Source organism: Rattus norvegicus, chromosome 1 (assembly GCF_036323735.1).
Source record: "Rattus norvegicus strain BN/NHsdMcwi chromosome 1, GRCr8, whole genome shotgun sequence".
Lineage (NCBI taxonomy): Eukaryota > Metazoa > Chordata > Mammalia > Rodentia > Muridae > Rattus > Rattus norvegicus.
Window position 1 is genome coordinate 202,579,303 of NC_086019.1, and position 16,434 is coordinate 202,595,736.

At 46.7% G+C, this 16,434-nt stretch overlaps 1 protein-coding gene across 1 annotated transcript in view; it reads right to left on the reverse strand.

The window, feature by feature from the left end:
- The window catches only part of Tcerg1l (transcription elongation regulator 1-like), a 187,879-nt gene that overhangs the window by 136,698 nt on the left and 34,747 nt on the right, over positions 1-16,434 (reverse strand). The window contains exon 4 of the mRNA NM_001130077.1: positions 13,500-13,697. Coding sequence (NP_001123549.1) covers positions 13,500-13,697 — 198 coding nt within the window. The remainder of the gene's footprint in view (positions 1-13,499; positions 13,698-16,434) is intronic.

Genomic DNA, 16,434 nt, shown 5'->3' on the forward strand with positions numbered 1-16,434 from the left:
GGTATCCACAAGAAGAATCGGGGTCAGAAGTGCCACTCGGCTCCGTGTGAACAGAGCCCAGCCTGCTCAAGAATCAATGCATTCTTCCTGGCAGAGTGATGCCTTGGAGATCACCTTTGACCCCACACTGCACTTCCCTCACATCCAAATGCTCTGCTAACAAGCCTGCTGCCTATATCTTTAAATGAGGTTGGTCCAGATTCGACTTCTACACAGCATCCTCCACCATCTGCTTTGTCTAAGCCTTTAGCATCTCTCTCCCACCTGCATAGTGGCTATGGTGCTTCCCTGCTCAGATGACTGGCCAAGAACTAATAAATTCACACCCAAATGGCTTCATATGCACAGGCAATATATTGTAAAGTTCTCACAGAGATAATACAAGATAATAATCTCTTCCTGTGACCACCCTGCTTCTATTTGACGTCTGGTTAACAGTCTTGACCCAGGTGTATTGCAGAGGCACAAGAGCTGCCCTTACCAGACACATTCAAGAGAAAAGACTGTGTCTCCTGGCTCTTGGAGTGGGGCGCTTTCAGAACAGACATTAAGACTTGCACACATTCCAAATCGGACTAAGCTCCAAAGTGTCCTACCCAGTAGAGGCTTTGTTTGCTCTGAGCCCCTAATAAGACCCCAGACCAGCTCTTGACAGGACTAACTATCCCTAGGGAAGATCAGAGGTAATGACCTGGTCAACTGATGTAGGAAACTGTCTCCTCTTGGAAACGGGTGGCCTCCCTGCACTCACTTCAGATTGTCCAGAAAAGGCTCATGAGCAGGGAGTGGCTGACTGACTTACTGAGCAGGCAAAGTCAAAAGAAAAGCCAGATCGTCTCTTCATATTTTCTTCAGAAAAGCCCATTATCTTAAACAGATGTAAGGGCACTGTTCTGCCATAATAGCAGACACCAATCAATTGGAGGAAGGAACAGAAGGGAAAGACACTGATGGGTTCACCATTGATGCCATCCAGACCCCAGAAATTAGCTTCTCCTCAGGTCTTAGGTGCTGTATATAGCTACCTAAAGATGGTCACTCCTCCCATGGACATAAATACATCAGGTCCTGGCAGTAGAAGTGTATGCCTTCTTTTGGTGATTGTCGCAATCTCTTTTCTTTCTAGAAAAGCCTCAGACACTTTCCTTCTGCCTGTTCACACTGCCATATGGTGCAGGGCTCCAGTTAAAGCAAAATATGGTTCCATCCGGCTGCCTCCCCTGGCTCAACTTGGCTCAGCACTGCACCTGCAGGCCTGTGTGCACACATGGACTCTGCACATGAGCAGTTTGTAGATGCAAAGCCCAAAATCCTGGCCTCTCTTTCCTAAAACATCACAGGAAGCAAAAACATCAACCTGGCAAATAAAAAACGTGTGGACAGAAAACAATGCTCAGTACTTATTCAGAGAATGGGTCAAACAGAGGCCTCTCTGCTTAATAAACAGTCCACAGCCACTGAGCACCCGGAAACAGGGACCAGACACCAGTTGGACCTGGCTGGGTTTCTGGGAAAGCAAGTGGACTGTGGAGGTTTGGAAGATGTCCTCCATAGTCTCAGGCATTTGAGTGGATGGCTCCCTAGGCAGGATTAGTAGGTGTGGCCTTACTGAAGAACTATGGCTCTGGGGCAGACTTAGAGGTCTCACATACTATTTTGAGTGAGCTCTCTCTTTGCTTCCTGTGTTCGGGTGGAGATGTGAGCTTGCTGCTATTGTTCATGCCACCTGCTGCCCCGGAAGCCTGCCAGAAAAAAGATGAACACTTATCCCTCCAGAACCCTAAGCCCAGACAAACCCTTTTTTCTTTAACCGCCCTAGTATGGCAGTTTGTATAACAATCTGCATAGGCTCAAAGACTTGAATGGTTGGTTTTAGGGAGTGGCACTACTTGACAGGGATTAGGAGGTGTGGCCTTGTTGGAGGAAGTGTGTCCCTGGGGTTGGGCTTTGGTGTTTCAAATGTTCAAGTCAGGCCCAGCATCTCTCTTTCTTCCTGCTACCTCCTGATCTGAAATGTAGAACTCTCAGCTCCCTCTCCAGTACCATGTCCTCCCACATATGGCCACACTTTCCACCCTGACAATTATGGACTAGACCCCAGAAACTGTAAGCCAGACCCAATTAAATGTTTTCCTTTATAAGAGCTGCTGGGTCATGTTGTGTCTTCACAGCAATAGAACACTGACTAAGACGCTTGCCCATGGTGTTTTATTAAAGCAACAGAAAAGGAACTAATAGAAGGATCTAAAAGTTGCTAACACATTGCCTGTGTATTAGTTATAATAATGAGATGGATGAAGCCGAGACAGCCCACCAGAGTCCTGTGTGCCACCATATTCTACAGACTTTCAGGAGGACCACCATGCTGGCTGACTGGGATTCTTGATGGAGTCTCTAGCCCATCATTTGAAAAGGGCTGTCTAAGTTTTCTTTTCTGTTGCTGTGGTAAAACACCCCCACAAAGCAATTGAAGGGAGAAAGGACTTATTTTCATTTTTTCTTTTAATTGTATTTTTTTATTTATTTACATTTCGAATGTTATCCCCTTACCTGGTTTCCTGTCCATAAAACCTCTATCCCATCCCCCATCCCCCTACTTCTATGAGGGTGTTCCCCTACCCATCCACTCACCCCTTCCCGCCTCCCCATCCTGACATTTCCCTACACTGGGGGTCAAGCCTTAGTAGGACCAAGGGCTTCTCCTCCCATTGGTGCCCAACAAAGCCATCCTCTGCTACATATGCATGGAGCCATGGGTCTGTCCATGTGTACGTTTTGGATGGTGGTTTGCAGAGACAAAGTTTGGAGCAGAGACTGAGGGAATGGCCATTCAGAGACTGCCCCACCTGGGGATCCAGCCCACATACATACAGCCACCAAACCCAGACAATATTGCCGATGCCAAGAAATATACGCTGACAGGAGCCTAATATTCCTGTCTCCTGAAAGGGCTTATTTTCAACTCACAGGCTAGGACACAGTCCATCTTAATGGGGATCAAGGCAATAGGGTATGAATCACCTGATCACTTTGCATCCACAATCAGGAAGCAGAAGACCTAGATACCATCCACTTCAATTAACCTAATCAACATAATCCTGTACAGATAGTGTGGCCATAGATTTAGTAATTCCTCAAGGCATGGGGAGGGTCTTGTTTCCTAGGAGAATCCAGATCCTGTCAAGCTGAAGATTAGCCATTACAAGGATGAAATGCATGTACAGAATCTCAGACACAGAACATACCTCCCCATTACTCACAGGCTGCCTGTAGAGCTGAACTCACCTAAGGCTAATGGAGTTGAGGCTACTTTAATTTTCTAATCTGTGCTCTCTTCCACTGTGTCCAAGTGAAAACTCATCATATCAATACCTGGGGAATTAATGACGTAATGGAAAGGAAATCAGCAGCCAAAAAAGAGGCTGATAGTTCTCCAACTGCTAACCTAGAGGCCATCCTCACCAGGAGCCTGTCACAGCTATGACAGGACAGGTGGTACAAACTGTCCCCAAATTAGTCTGACACTCTGCATATATTCCTGGCTGTTCCTTGATTCAGAGCCAGCTTGGGGCTTCAGCTGGGGAGAAGCAGAGGAAAGTGTCAGCTCTAAGACCACAGGAGGGTGAGAAGCTAGCCCCAGATCCTCTGTCACCACTCCTAATGAGAACAGCAAGGAGAGAGAGAGAGAGAGAGAGAGAGAGAGAGAGAGAGAGAGAGAGAGAGTGAGAGAGAGAAACAGAGAGACAGAGAGACAGAGAGACACACAGAGAGACAGTGACAGACAGAGACAGACAGAGCAAGAAAGCACTTAAGAGTCCCAGAGCTCTGAGTTCAAGGCCTCAGGTGTCAAAGTGGCACTCTGTCCTTACTGAACCACTCCTAGTTCTTAGGACTAAGACAATGAAAATGTGGAACTTTGCTAGCTGAGTAGCCTGAGACCCAGTCTGAGTCCATTTACTTATGGGAAGCTGCAGACTTTCTAGTACATTCCATTTCCCACTTTTTCCTCTCAGTTTCCATTGATGTCCCATGTTACTTTTATGGAAATTGAGACCCTACTCTGCACAGCCCAGAGCCCTGAGGTGAGATCCCTTCAGTCCACTGGCTCAGTATAAACTTGGCAACAGGATACGGAGTGTAGAGGAAGGACACGTGTCTGCACAGCTTTCCAGATCCCACAAAAGGGTTAGGAACTTCTCCAAGGCCCTGCTTAACATCCTCTAAAACATTTTGTCCTGTGCTCTGGCCCAACCTTCACAGCATCCACCCCTAGCACCCACCCACTCCTCTGTTCATTGAAAGTAGAACCATCACATCTTGGACCACCACACTGAGTGCTACCTCTCACTAAAACCCCGTTATCTCCCCCTCCTCTACTTCCACCAAGATCAACTAAATGAAAAAAAAAGGCCATGGATAAGAGAAAAAATTGTGAAAATTGGATATGTAGTGGGAATTTACATAAAAAGTTAAGTACTCATAAGCTAATTCTAAGAAAATGTACATAACAGTTAACAAAAGGGTGTATAGAAGAGACTGCTCATCGTTGGAAGGATTTGAATGGCCAGAAGGTAGGGGCTGAGGCAGGTAGCATCTCCCACCATCAGGGAATGGATATGAAGACTACTGTGAGACCTAGTAGCCTGCTATGGTGGCATTGGTGGAGAATAAAGTACACGGGCTCCATTAAGGTTGGAGCAAGGGAAACCTTTGCTCACTGATGTCAGGAACAGAAGTCCATGTGGCCATGATGGACAACAGAACATAAGATTCAAAAAAAGTTAAGGAAGAACTACCATATGGTCTAGACTTTCCTTCTCTGGGTATTTACCCAAAGGAATGAAGTGGTCATCTTTAAAAGAAATCCCTGCTCCTTGTAGCATTCTTCCCAAGAGTCAAAATATAGTGACAAGGTATTCAATGAATGACTGAAGAAGCTGATGTATACACAGAAGATGTATCACTGGATGAAATAAACCAGGCATGGAGAGAAAAGTTGTGTGTGACATTATTACATGACAAATCTAGAAAAAATAAATTAAACAAATAGTCAGAGGTGGGGGGAACATTAACAGCTTTATTCAGGACAAAGTTTAAAGACCAAATGTGCAGCTAAAGAGATGGCTCCATGGTTAAAAGTGCTTATTGTTCTTGAAGAGGACCTAGGTTTGGTTCCCAGCACCCAATAGTGGCTCATATATGCTTGTAATTGAAGTTCTGGGGAATTCAATGCCCTCTTCTAGCCTCTGAGGGCTCCTGCACATATGTGGTATATATAAACTTACACAGGTTAATATACATACAGACAAATTAGATAGATAGATAGATAGATAGATAGATAGATAGATAGATAGATAGATAGATAGATCTTTAAATACCAAATGTATAATATGACTTTACTATTCAAATGGGTGATAGATGGTCTTGAGATTGGAAAAATCGGGTACCCATATAAGAGGTGGATGCCCATTTGGTTAGCTACACTAACCATTCCACTATCTACATATTTCATAATGCATGTCAAATGGTTTAAACACAGACAGTAAAACATAAGGCAGAACCTTTGAGTGAGTGAGTGAGTCTGTGTAAAGCATCAGAGATTAAGACACAGGAAGTTCGGGTCTCCTTCAGTAGCCTTAGACAGGCAGAGGGAGAAATCCAGTGGAAGTGGGTGGCTATTGGAACTGGGGAGCTGAGGTGTCCTGAACATCCCTGGGCAAAGAAGGTAGAGTTGAATCCTGCTGTATAGTAAGACCTGCTTGTTTAAGAGCATCTGCATAGCATAGCTAAACATTAAAAGAAGGAAGATCCCAGAAATAACTTCCTATCACTAAATTTTAGACCTGTAAGAAATGCACAAATGCCACAGGAAGAAGAAATTTCTGGAAACTGAATCAGCAAAGTACAGAAAACCTGACACCTATGTTGGTGATAAACTCCATGTAATTATTAGGAATTTTCAACAAATTAAAAAAATCCAAGTAAATGGACAAAAGAGCTCTGACTTCAAGAAGCAGATCCCTGGTACCAAGATTCTTCCAAAGTAAAATGAAAAACATCTATGACTGCCTGGGAGACACTGGACACAGGCATCATGATACTACAGCCCCATTATAAGGCACTTCCAGCAGAGGCAAGGCCGTTGAAACATCCAGGGTTGCCTCTGAGCGGAAGCAGACTGATACCTGGTATAGACAAGTCTTCCTCTCAGATCAGGAAATGGTGCTGGGATAAAGCAGCCAGATGCTCACACAGTAGAGTCAACTTACTAAATGCCAGAAATGCACAACATGAGATGAAAAAGTGCTTCGTTGTATATTTTGAGGGTGTTTTTTTTTTTTAAACTCAATTATGAGTACATTAGTTTCCCTCAGAGACTAGGGTAGACACATTTGGGAAGAACACCTGCATGGCTGTGAGAGATTCCTTTTCACAGAACCCAATCAAGGCCTCATCCCTCAGGTGTCTATCACCTTTCCCCAAAACATGGCCCATCACCAGGCTTCAGGGGCTTTGACACCCTATAGCATACTTTAACCGCCTCCAGACCAGCCTCCTCTCATTAAGTCAGCCAGGTTGTCAGGGTAACACAATGGTCCTGACACTGGGTGTGAATTATGGTTGGTGTGGAACATTGGATGCAATAGAAAGGCCAGAGATCCTTGAAAGGCATTTCAGTTTTGGCCACCCTACCCTCCATCAACATGGGGCTTAGGGATAGATCTCCTCTGGCCATCCTACCCTCCACTCACATGGGGTTTCAGGTTCAGTCTCCACTGGCCTCAGTGCAATGGTTCAGGCTACATGAGAACCTTGAATCTTTCAGCTGAAAATTTTGGCTTTCAGAAATGCAGAGATCATGAAAACAGGGGAGGGATCATGGCCTTGCTTCAAAGCCCCTCACTGAACAGTCTTACTCTCCTCCTAACCTGATCAGAGTTGTCCTGAACCCAGCTCTGTGGTGAGAGCTTGGCTCCTACCAGACCCAGGATGACTATGGTTCAAAGCTAGTACACCTGCTTCTAGCACGACTCATTACAGAAGCAGGCTCCAGTGGGAATAGACGTCTTCAGAGGGAGGTACTTTTCATTTCAGTCCTACAGGAAATGGATAGCCATGCTGGCTCTCACTCCAGGGTCTCTCTACTGAACACTCAATGTGTGCACCAGCTACTAGGGCGTGCTGGGGCATTAGCTGTAGCCATGCAGCAGAGAAGTATTGACAACATCTCTTCAAGCCCAGTTATATGTAGTGGAAAGAGACATGTGAACCAGACATTCCAGGTGACAGGGGAAGGTGAGACTAAGCAAATATTAACACCAAAGATCATTGCTGGCCACGATAATTGTCTCAAAGTCAGCATACAAGAAAGTGAAGGTGGTTCTCCCAGAGTGCACTGCAGAACAGGGGTCTTCACCTCCCTGGCCACCACTGTCTCGGTGGTGGTCAACCAGCCATATGTGGCACTGAGAGGCTGAGAGGCCCTGAGGCAGCTAGGGGGCTTGCTGTGCTAGAGGTAAGAAGAGTACAGAGAGGCAACATCCCAAGCCGACCACAGACAGAGTACTCTAAGATTGGAGTAGGGGTCCGGCCTAAGCTATTGAGACATTTGCTTGGCATATGGGGGCATATTTGCTGCTCTTAAGTACTGTGCAATCAGTTTACTTACTAGAAGACTAGAGAAGACATGGGGTTCTGCCTTCTCTATAATATACACATATTGAGATCTATTATGAAAAACTCAGGAGCCTCTGGAAACATAGGACATCAGGTTGAGGGAGTTCCTTCCAGAATGAGGCCATGGGAATGCGGAAGGTGAATGGGTCATTTCTAGGGACCTGGCAAAGGCTCTTGGGAGGGGCACCAGCAGAGTGGAGTCAGAAGCAGAGAAAGAAAGAAAGCATTTCTCAAAAGGAAGGTGCAGTGTTCTGTGGCGTTTCTGAAAGTGTCCCGATGCCCCCAACCACCACCCCCCACCCCCGGCCACAAGCATGCAGCCTGTGTGAACAGGTGACCTGCTAGAATGAGTTTTAGGGACACACTAAGGACCACATACAAAAACACAGTCACAGAAGAATGTATAAATGCATCTTGTTTCTGTTAAATTCAACAGAACCCCACTAGGCAGCATGCAGCCTGGCCAGGGCTGACACATCTACAGGAGAAGACGGCATTTCACAAGCTGCAGAGGAAATGACTGTAGGGGTTCATTACCTCTGAAATGGAGGGAGCCAGGTGGAGAGAGATCAATGGCTGTGTCCTGTCAGCCCCCTTTCAGGGAGGCAGCAGATGTCTCCAGCACTAAAGTCCTTTGGGGTGAGGATATATTTCCAGGTTCCTTTTCAAAGACAGAGTGGGTAGGATATCATGGCAGAGACAGCAAATACCGCCCCCAAAGTGTGTAGATTCCTGGAGAAGGAGTGAGGAATGGGAGGTTCTGGGCGGTAATGGTAGGAAGTGGGCAATGTGGTGTGGAGGACTTCCAGTGTGCACAGCCTTTCTTTGAGATTCCAGCAACAGGATTCCCCTCCCCCACAGCTTGGTGTAGGAATGCCTGTTCAGGGCATTCTTATAGAGCTCCCCATCAGAAATAATAACTACCCAGAGCCTTCTGCTCACTTGTTTACATTCAATCATGATTCCCTCTAGGCAGGGTGACCTCCATCCAGGTGCCAGGCATTTGGGAGTACCAATGATTATATTGCTACAGGCTTTATGAATTTTTTGTCTCTGGAAATCTCTAAAACCATAATATGTATTATGACACTTTTTATTATAGTGGAGGAAGGAATAATTCATGTAGTTAAAAATAATAATAAAATAAAAAAGAGGCCAACTTTACCCCAAGCGGCTGGCTCTCTGTAGTCAGAGGTAGCCTAGCAGCTGTGGACTTCCCTAATGAGAGAGCTGCCACCACTTAAAAGGCCATGGGCGACCCTGATGCCCTGGGAGTTCTTGGACTTGGTATGTGGCTTAGCTGGCAAGTCACTGGGAGACAAAGAAAATCGTCACTGCCCAGCTGTTCTGGGGCAAGACGGCATGCTAAATTTAAACCAATAAATAGTTCTGGAAGCAAGAGAACAGGTGGCGAATGGTCTCTGCAGCAGATGGTACTTTCTAACATTTGTATCTGATCGTAATTGGCGATACTAGAGACAGTGTCTCCATGCTCCCATATCACCTTCCTCACTTGAGAGCCTTGGAAAGGGTGGGTTGCACTTTAAAAATAAACTCCATCATTCTTTGGAGAAAAGCCATGTCAGATACTTCATCTGATGGGAAGGGCATCAGGTACCTGGCTCACTTTTCCTAGCAAAGGTCTTAGCATAACTTGGTCCAGTGACTGCAAGCCAGGCCTGTCCTTTTTGGAAACGCCAGAAAGGCATGTGGGCTCTGCTCCACATCCTCTGCCTCCCTTCTTGTCCTTGGCACCCAGACTGTGATGCCCAAGACCTCTGTTCCCCTGCTTATGTTGCTTTTGTAATCTGAAACCCTGAGGAACAGTGAAAAGTGAAGGTCCCTGCTCTGTTCTCCTTCCCTGGTGGCTCCTTCAGCCACCAGCCTGCACTGTCAGCTGAACAGATATGTTTCCAAATGACCCTGCTCCTACTGCCCTCTGCCCCAAGTGGAATTCAGGGACAGGTGAGAGACCAGCAGCATTAGATTCCACAGAGCAGCTCTTCTCAACCCAACAAGGACCCAACAGGATGCTGGATCAGGGATGTCACTGAGTCCACAGACCCACATCTGTAACCTATCCTTCACTCAGGAGTACAGGAAAGACACACAGTCCAGAAGAGGGACAAGTTCCACAGGTGTCTGGCCCATGGAGAGCAGCCACAGGCTTTGGCCACGCACATTACACATCAAAGGAGACAGCTTCATTATAACTGAGCTAGGAGCTGGCCCCTGGCTCTTCAAAAATACGTTTAGAACTCTACACACACCAGGCTACAGACAGTGTAACTCCTCTGGCTTACTTGTCTTCACAGAGAGATTTCCTTCCCGTACTTCAGCTAATGGAACACACGCACACACACACGCACACACAAGCACACACACAAGCACACATGCACACATACACACACACACACACGCACACACGCACACACACAAGCACACATGTGCACACACACACAAGCACACACACACAAGCACACATGTGCACACACACACAAGCACACATGCACACACACACAAACACACACACACAAGCACACATGTGCACACACACACACAAGCACACATGCACACACACACAAACACACACACACAAGCACACATGTGCACACACACACACAAGCACACATGTGCACACACACACAAGCACACACACACAAGCACACATGTGCACACACACACAAGCACACATGCACACACACACAAACACACACACACAAGCACACATGTGCACACACACACAAGCACACATGTGCACACACACAAACACACACACACACAAGCACACACACACACATGTGCACACACACAAGCACACATGTGCACACACACAAACACACACACACAAGCACACACACACAAGCACACACACACAAACACACACACACACAAGCACACACACACAAGCACACACACAAGCACACATGTGCACACACACACACAAGCACACATGTGCACACACACACACACACACACTGTCCTCCCTGCCCAGCAGAGCTTATCCATGTTGCCCCAATACAAGGTCTCAAAGTTTTGTAAATAATATTCTAATTTAAACCAGGGGTTTTATATGGAGGTAGGACGTGGGGCTGTCATAAGGATTGCAGAACCCAACCCCTATACACATGCTGACATAACCAAAATTCATCTCCAGTGGTTGTGTGATATCCCCAAGAGGCAAAATTGTCCTCAGTTGAGCCTCATTAACCCAAATTGTATGAAGCCTCTGGGGCTTCTTGCTTTTTACATCACGCAATAGGCAGACTCATCATCATCTTAAATGGGAATTACCCTTCCATCATGCACAGTTTGCTCACTGCAGATATACCACAGGCTGCAGAGAAGCTTGCATAGGCAACATGCTGCGTCAGACCTGCCTTCTCTGTCCATCTAAGCCTGTCTCCTCCACTTCACTCCACACCGAGCTCAGTGAGGACTTTGTCTTCTTCCTGATCCCAGCCTGTCTCATCATTTGCAGAGGTGCCAGGACTTTCCTGGCAAACTGGTGCTCTGAAAAGTTGTTCCTTCACTACTTCTCTCATTCCATGGACTCCTGAAAGTAGCTTAGAAACAGGCCTAGAGCTTAACAGGAGTCTTAGTTCGGGTTTGTATTGCTGCGAATATATATATACCAAAAGCAACTTGGAGAGGAAAAGGAAAAGTGTTATTCCATTTTACAAGTCCCAGGTTACAGTCCATCACTGAAGGAGTCAGGGCAGGAACTGAAGCAGAGACCATAGAGGGGTGCTGCATCCTGTCTTGCTCCCCGTGACTTGCTCAGCCTTCTTTCTTATAGCACCCACGACTACCAGCCCATGTGTGACACAGCCCACAGTGAACTGAGACCCCCACTACACCAATCATCGATCAAAGAAAGGCACCACAGTTTTGTGCATATGCCAATCTGGTGGGGACATGTTCTCAATTGAGGTTCCCTCTTCCAAAATGACTTGAGCATCTGTCAAGTTTACATAAAGCTAATCAGAACGATGGGCAAGTCGTGCATCCTTCCAGCGCCTTTCAGAAGCTCAAAGGCACTTGAGGTGGCTTTTTCACAAGAATTAAATCCAGCACCCTTCAACAGCCTTCTGTGCCCAGTCAGATAAGAGACTCTGGTCAACACAACCAGGTGGCCACACCTCCCAAAGAAGCCCTGGCTTGGGCACCCCTACATTTCACTAGAGCTAGAAAGGAAAGCCAGGGCGGGCAGTATAGTGTCTAGTTTCAAGATAAACTTTTATAAGCATCAGTGGATTGAGGGGTTTTAGCCCCCAGCTTCACACAGCAGGATGTGGGCTTCAAACACAGATTGCCCAAGGGCTTGTTCCCATCACAAATAAATGAGCGCTCACAGCACACTGGAATGGAATACAGATTTCATTCTGGGCAATGAGCATGCTACTAGTCAGCTAGTCTACGAGCCTGATAGAGGAACACAGAGGCCAAAGGTCTAGCTGAAACGAACAATGTAAGATTCACCAGAAAGATAATCATTAACTGAAAGAACATTAAAAACCTGGAACAGGGGTTATCCTTGCCTTGTATGCATGTGAAATAATATCCATGTGTAGAACATGTGTGTGCACATATGCATAGCATATGCTTACATGTGCATATATGTGCATGCATGTGTCTCACCTAGTGATAGGTTCCCTGTTGTTGAGAGTGCAGCAATTAAACATCCCTTATCCAAATGCTCGGGTTGCAAACTGTATTGTCTTTGGAATATTTCCAGATCTTGGAATATTTACATATACATAATAAGACATCAAGTCTAAACATAAATTTATTCATTTTCTATAATATATACACAGGCTTGAGTTTATTTTATATACTGTTTTAAACAATTTCATGCATAAAGTTTTCTAAAGTGGAATTCTCTGACCTATGGAATCAAATCAGTGCTGAGAATTCCTGGCTTTGGGTTACTGATATAGGAATGTCAACCTCTCTCCGGAAGACTTACTGTAAAAGCTCTACCACAGCACACGGCCAATTCTCAAAAGCAACTAAGACTCGGGGATGGAAGAGTCACCCTCTGACGTTCCAAGCTGACATTGCTATCCTGTTTGAAGAAATCAGCATTGCACAGGACACGGGGCACACTGATGCCAGCCAACAAATACAACACATAGAGCAGCAAGCACATCACATGGACACAGCAGATAATATGGCCAGTCTGGGACCCATTCCTCAACACAAGATCCCACACTTCTGACCCTCTGCACCTCAGGATGCTGAGATACCTCAAGTTCATCTTCGCCAATTCTCCACAAAAGCTCAGTACCCTGAGGACCAATGCTTCAGGGGCCATCATGCCTTTTGCCGCCCCCTGCCCCTGCCAGATGGGCAGGACTTCTCACATGCCCACGGCACTAGCTCAAATCACAGGCAAGACAAAGGAGAGCGGCGTGGAGCTCAGCAGTGAGACCTGCTGTACGTCAGTTGTTTTACTTGGGTGAGCCACCCTTGCTCTCTGACATGTGCCGCCACACAAGGAAATGGCTGAGATCTCAGGGTCATGAAGTATCTATATGAGTTGCAAAGGGGTCTTATCTCTTCACACAGGCACATACGAAAAGCCACATGGACACTGTCAAGTCATGCTTCATGGAGTCCATGTGTATTTGTACAGTCTGACATTGAGCAAGCACCACACAATCCCAACTGAATGCCCCACATACACTGGATCTGGCCTCCAATAACCCACGGCATGTGTCCAGAGACAGTGGCAAGACACCGAGCCCCTCGGCCCAGCTGGCCCTGCTTCTCAGTTCTGAAAGCAGTTATGACCTTTCCAGGTGGCACAATGTTCCTACCTGAGAATGGGGCAGTCCGGAGGGGGATTCTGATGGGGGTCAATGTCAGGAAATGGCAGGGCTGCATGATGGAGGGGCTCAGACCCCGGAGTTCCTCAGGGTCTACAGAGACCATGGCAGTAGCTGCAGCAGCTGTGGCAGCAGTGATGGTGATGGTGGGACCCCTGCTGATTGGCTTAAGGCTGTCATGGCAACCACCTGTGGGAGAGAGACCAAGGTTAGCACATGTGACACATACACATCCATCTCAGATAACAGTACCCTCAAAGACATGGAACACCACCTCCTTCAGTGACATTCTGTACTGGTTAGCATTGTCCCCAGAGAGAATCTAGTCCTTCAATACATAGACTTCACTGTGTGATGCTCAAAGTGCCACATTACTGAAGTCACCAAGGAAGAGCCAGGACATGCACACCATAAAGGGAAATAGAGTCACTGTAGTACACATGTGTGATGTGGGTCATCCGAAGTAACCTGGAGGATGACCCTAGAGGATCAAGGTGAGGAGGATCTGCAGAAAGGTGTGATTATGGGCCAGGTCAGGATGGAATGGGTCCCCAAGCACTGGGACTCAGGATGCTGGCCACCTGCCCCAATCCAGCAGAGAAATCAGTACTCACTCAGGCTCTCCCAGATGATCCTAATACAGAATCCAGGGATGATATCAAGGCTACTGACAGTAAGCAATTCAAGCTGCAAACTCACTTTTAAACATCAACCTTATGGCCCTACAACCAATCATCTCTTGGGAGCTGACAAGGTGCTAAGCAATGACCAGATGGAATGCCTGAATTCCTAAAACCTTTCCAAAAGGAAGTGGACAGTGGACACATTTCTCCAAAGTTGTTTTTATGATCTAGGCTGGTGGGCATAAGTCAAGGGCGATGGACATATGAGTGAGTCATTATTGAGGGAAGATCTTTTCTGAGGTGAGAACCCATAGCACAATTATTTTGGAGCAGGAGAATGAGTCATGCTGGTCCCTGGGAAGAAGTACCAGAAAGTGTAAAAGTTCTGGTATAGGTGCTGCCCCATGTGACACAGGAGCTTTGAGGAAACTGAGACGCAAAGTGAAGAAGAGTGGAGTGGTGGAGTGGTGAGGTGAGGCAGGTGGACACGGGTGTGTGGACGGTAAGGTTTGCTGCAGAAGAGTGGGCAGGCTCAGATGGGAGAAAGATCTGCTTTCTTGTCATGGTCTTACCCTGGCTGTCTTTTGTATATGATCAATCAGGGGACATGGCTGAGTTCTGAACAGGCTAAAAGACAGGGTGTTGAATGTGGAACTCAAGGGAGGTATCCACAAGGGAGAGAGAAGTCTGAAGGTAACTAAGAAAGTATTGGATATTGTGAAATCAGATTTAAAAAACATAGCCATGGGGAGTGGGGATGGGGAGATGTTCTGACTGCACATGTCCAGGTGTCAGAATCATAGTTGATTTTCTCTCCCTGTCTTTCCACATTTACAAATTCCCTAAGAGGGGCACAGACCATCTTTTAAAATTATACTTACAGAACAACTTGGCAGGAGCTACTGGGCTCCCCCAGAGCCCTCAACAGTTCCCTTGTCATTACCACCCTCCCCAGGGTGCTACATGTCACCAACCATCAGCTCAGACTGACACACTGTTAACTAAAGGCCAGCTTTCCTTCCACGGGTTCTTTTCTGGTATACACCCTGTGGGTTGCGACAGCTGTAAGATGTATTCACATAGCATCCCATGCAAGAGTTTAACAACAGGCAGCTGCTGCACCTGCCCCTTCTGTTCTGCCCTCACCTCCAACACACACACCACCATACCCAGCCACTGATCCCAAAGCATCAAAGTTTGGCCTTTTGCAGAGAGCATCACGCAATTGCAGGCTTCATTGTGCAGCCCTTTCAGTGGCTTGCCTCCACTCAGTGAGCGTCACAGCAGTTCCCTTCCTATCTTTGTTCTGACTCAATAGCACACTTCTTTTTATCATTGAGTAATATTTCATTATAAACACATACCACTGTTAATTTTCCCCTTGCATGCTGAGGGGCGTTTTGGCTGCTTGCAGGTTTTGACAATTATGCTCAAGGCTGCTATAAGCATCTGCCCACGGACTTTCTCATGGGCATGCTTTTAAGTTCCTTCGGTAAACAACACAGTTGAGGAGTCACGTGGCCTGGAGCATTGTTTTTGTTTGTTTTTAATCTTTGCACATGTGTACACTATGTGTGCGTGATCATGTATGTATGGGCAGGCAGGCATGTGACAGGGCACACACCTAGAGGACAGAAGACAGCCTCGGGTAGCCATCTTTGGCTTCCATCTTCCATCTTGTCTAAAGTGGTCTCTTGCTCGCTATTGTGCTTGCCAAACTGCTGGCCCAGAAGCTTCCAGAATTTCTCCTGCCTCCATCTCCCATCTCACTATAGGAGTTCTGAGAGTACAGACGCATGCCTCCACGTGCAGCCTCACAGGATTCTAGGGATTCCAATTCCGGTCCTCGGCTTGTGGGGTAAGTTCTTGTGGGGCGCCTCTCCAGCCTGTGCTCAGCTTTTAAGGAAACCTTCAGTTCATCTTCCTGCTACGTTTCCCATCCAGTGAGTGAGCATCCTGGCTGCCCACAACCTTGCATGTGCCCTGTGCCATCTCTGTTCTGGGTCTGATCCTAATACTAGTGTGTAATACTAGGATTACCATACACACATTTGAAGTCACTGCCATCATGAATGTACCACCTTTATGATTAGAAACACACCATAGACGACTGGCGAAATGGAGCAAGTGTCCTATTCCCCACTGAGGCCTGGGCCCTTCTCTCTGTTGGAAGTCTGAACAATAAGGGAATGTGTCAAGATCCCCTTGTGTGTTTGCCTTCATCATAATGAATTACAGAATCAACAGTCTCATCCTCACATAGCTTCCAAAAGCCAACGAATCAGGACACCCAGAGAACAGAG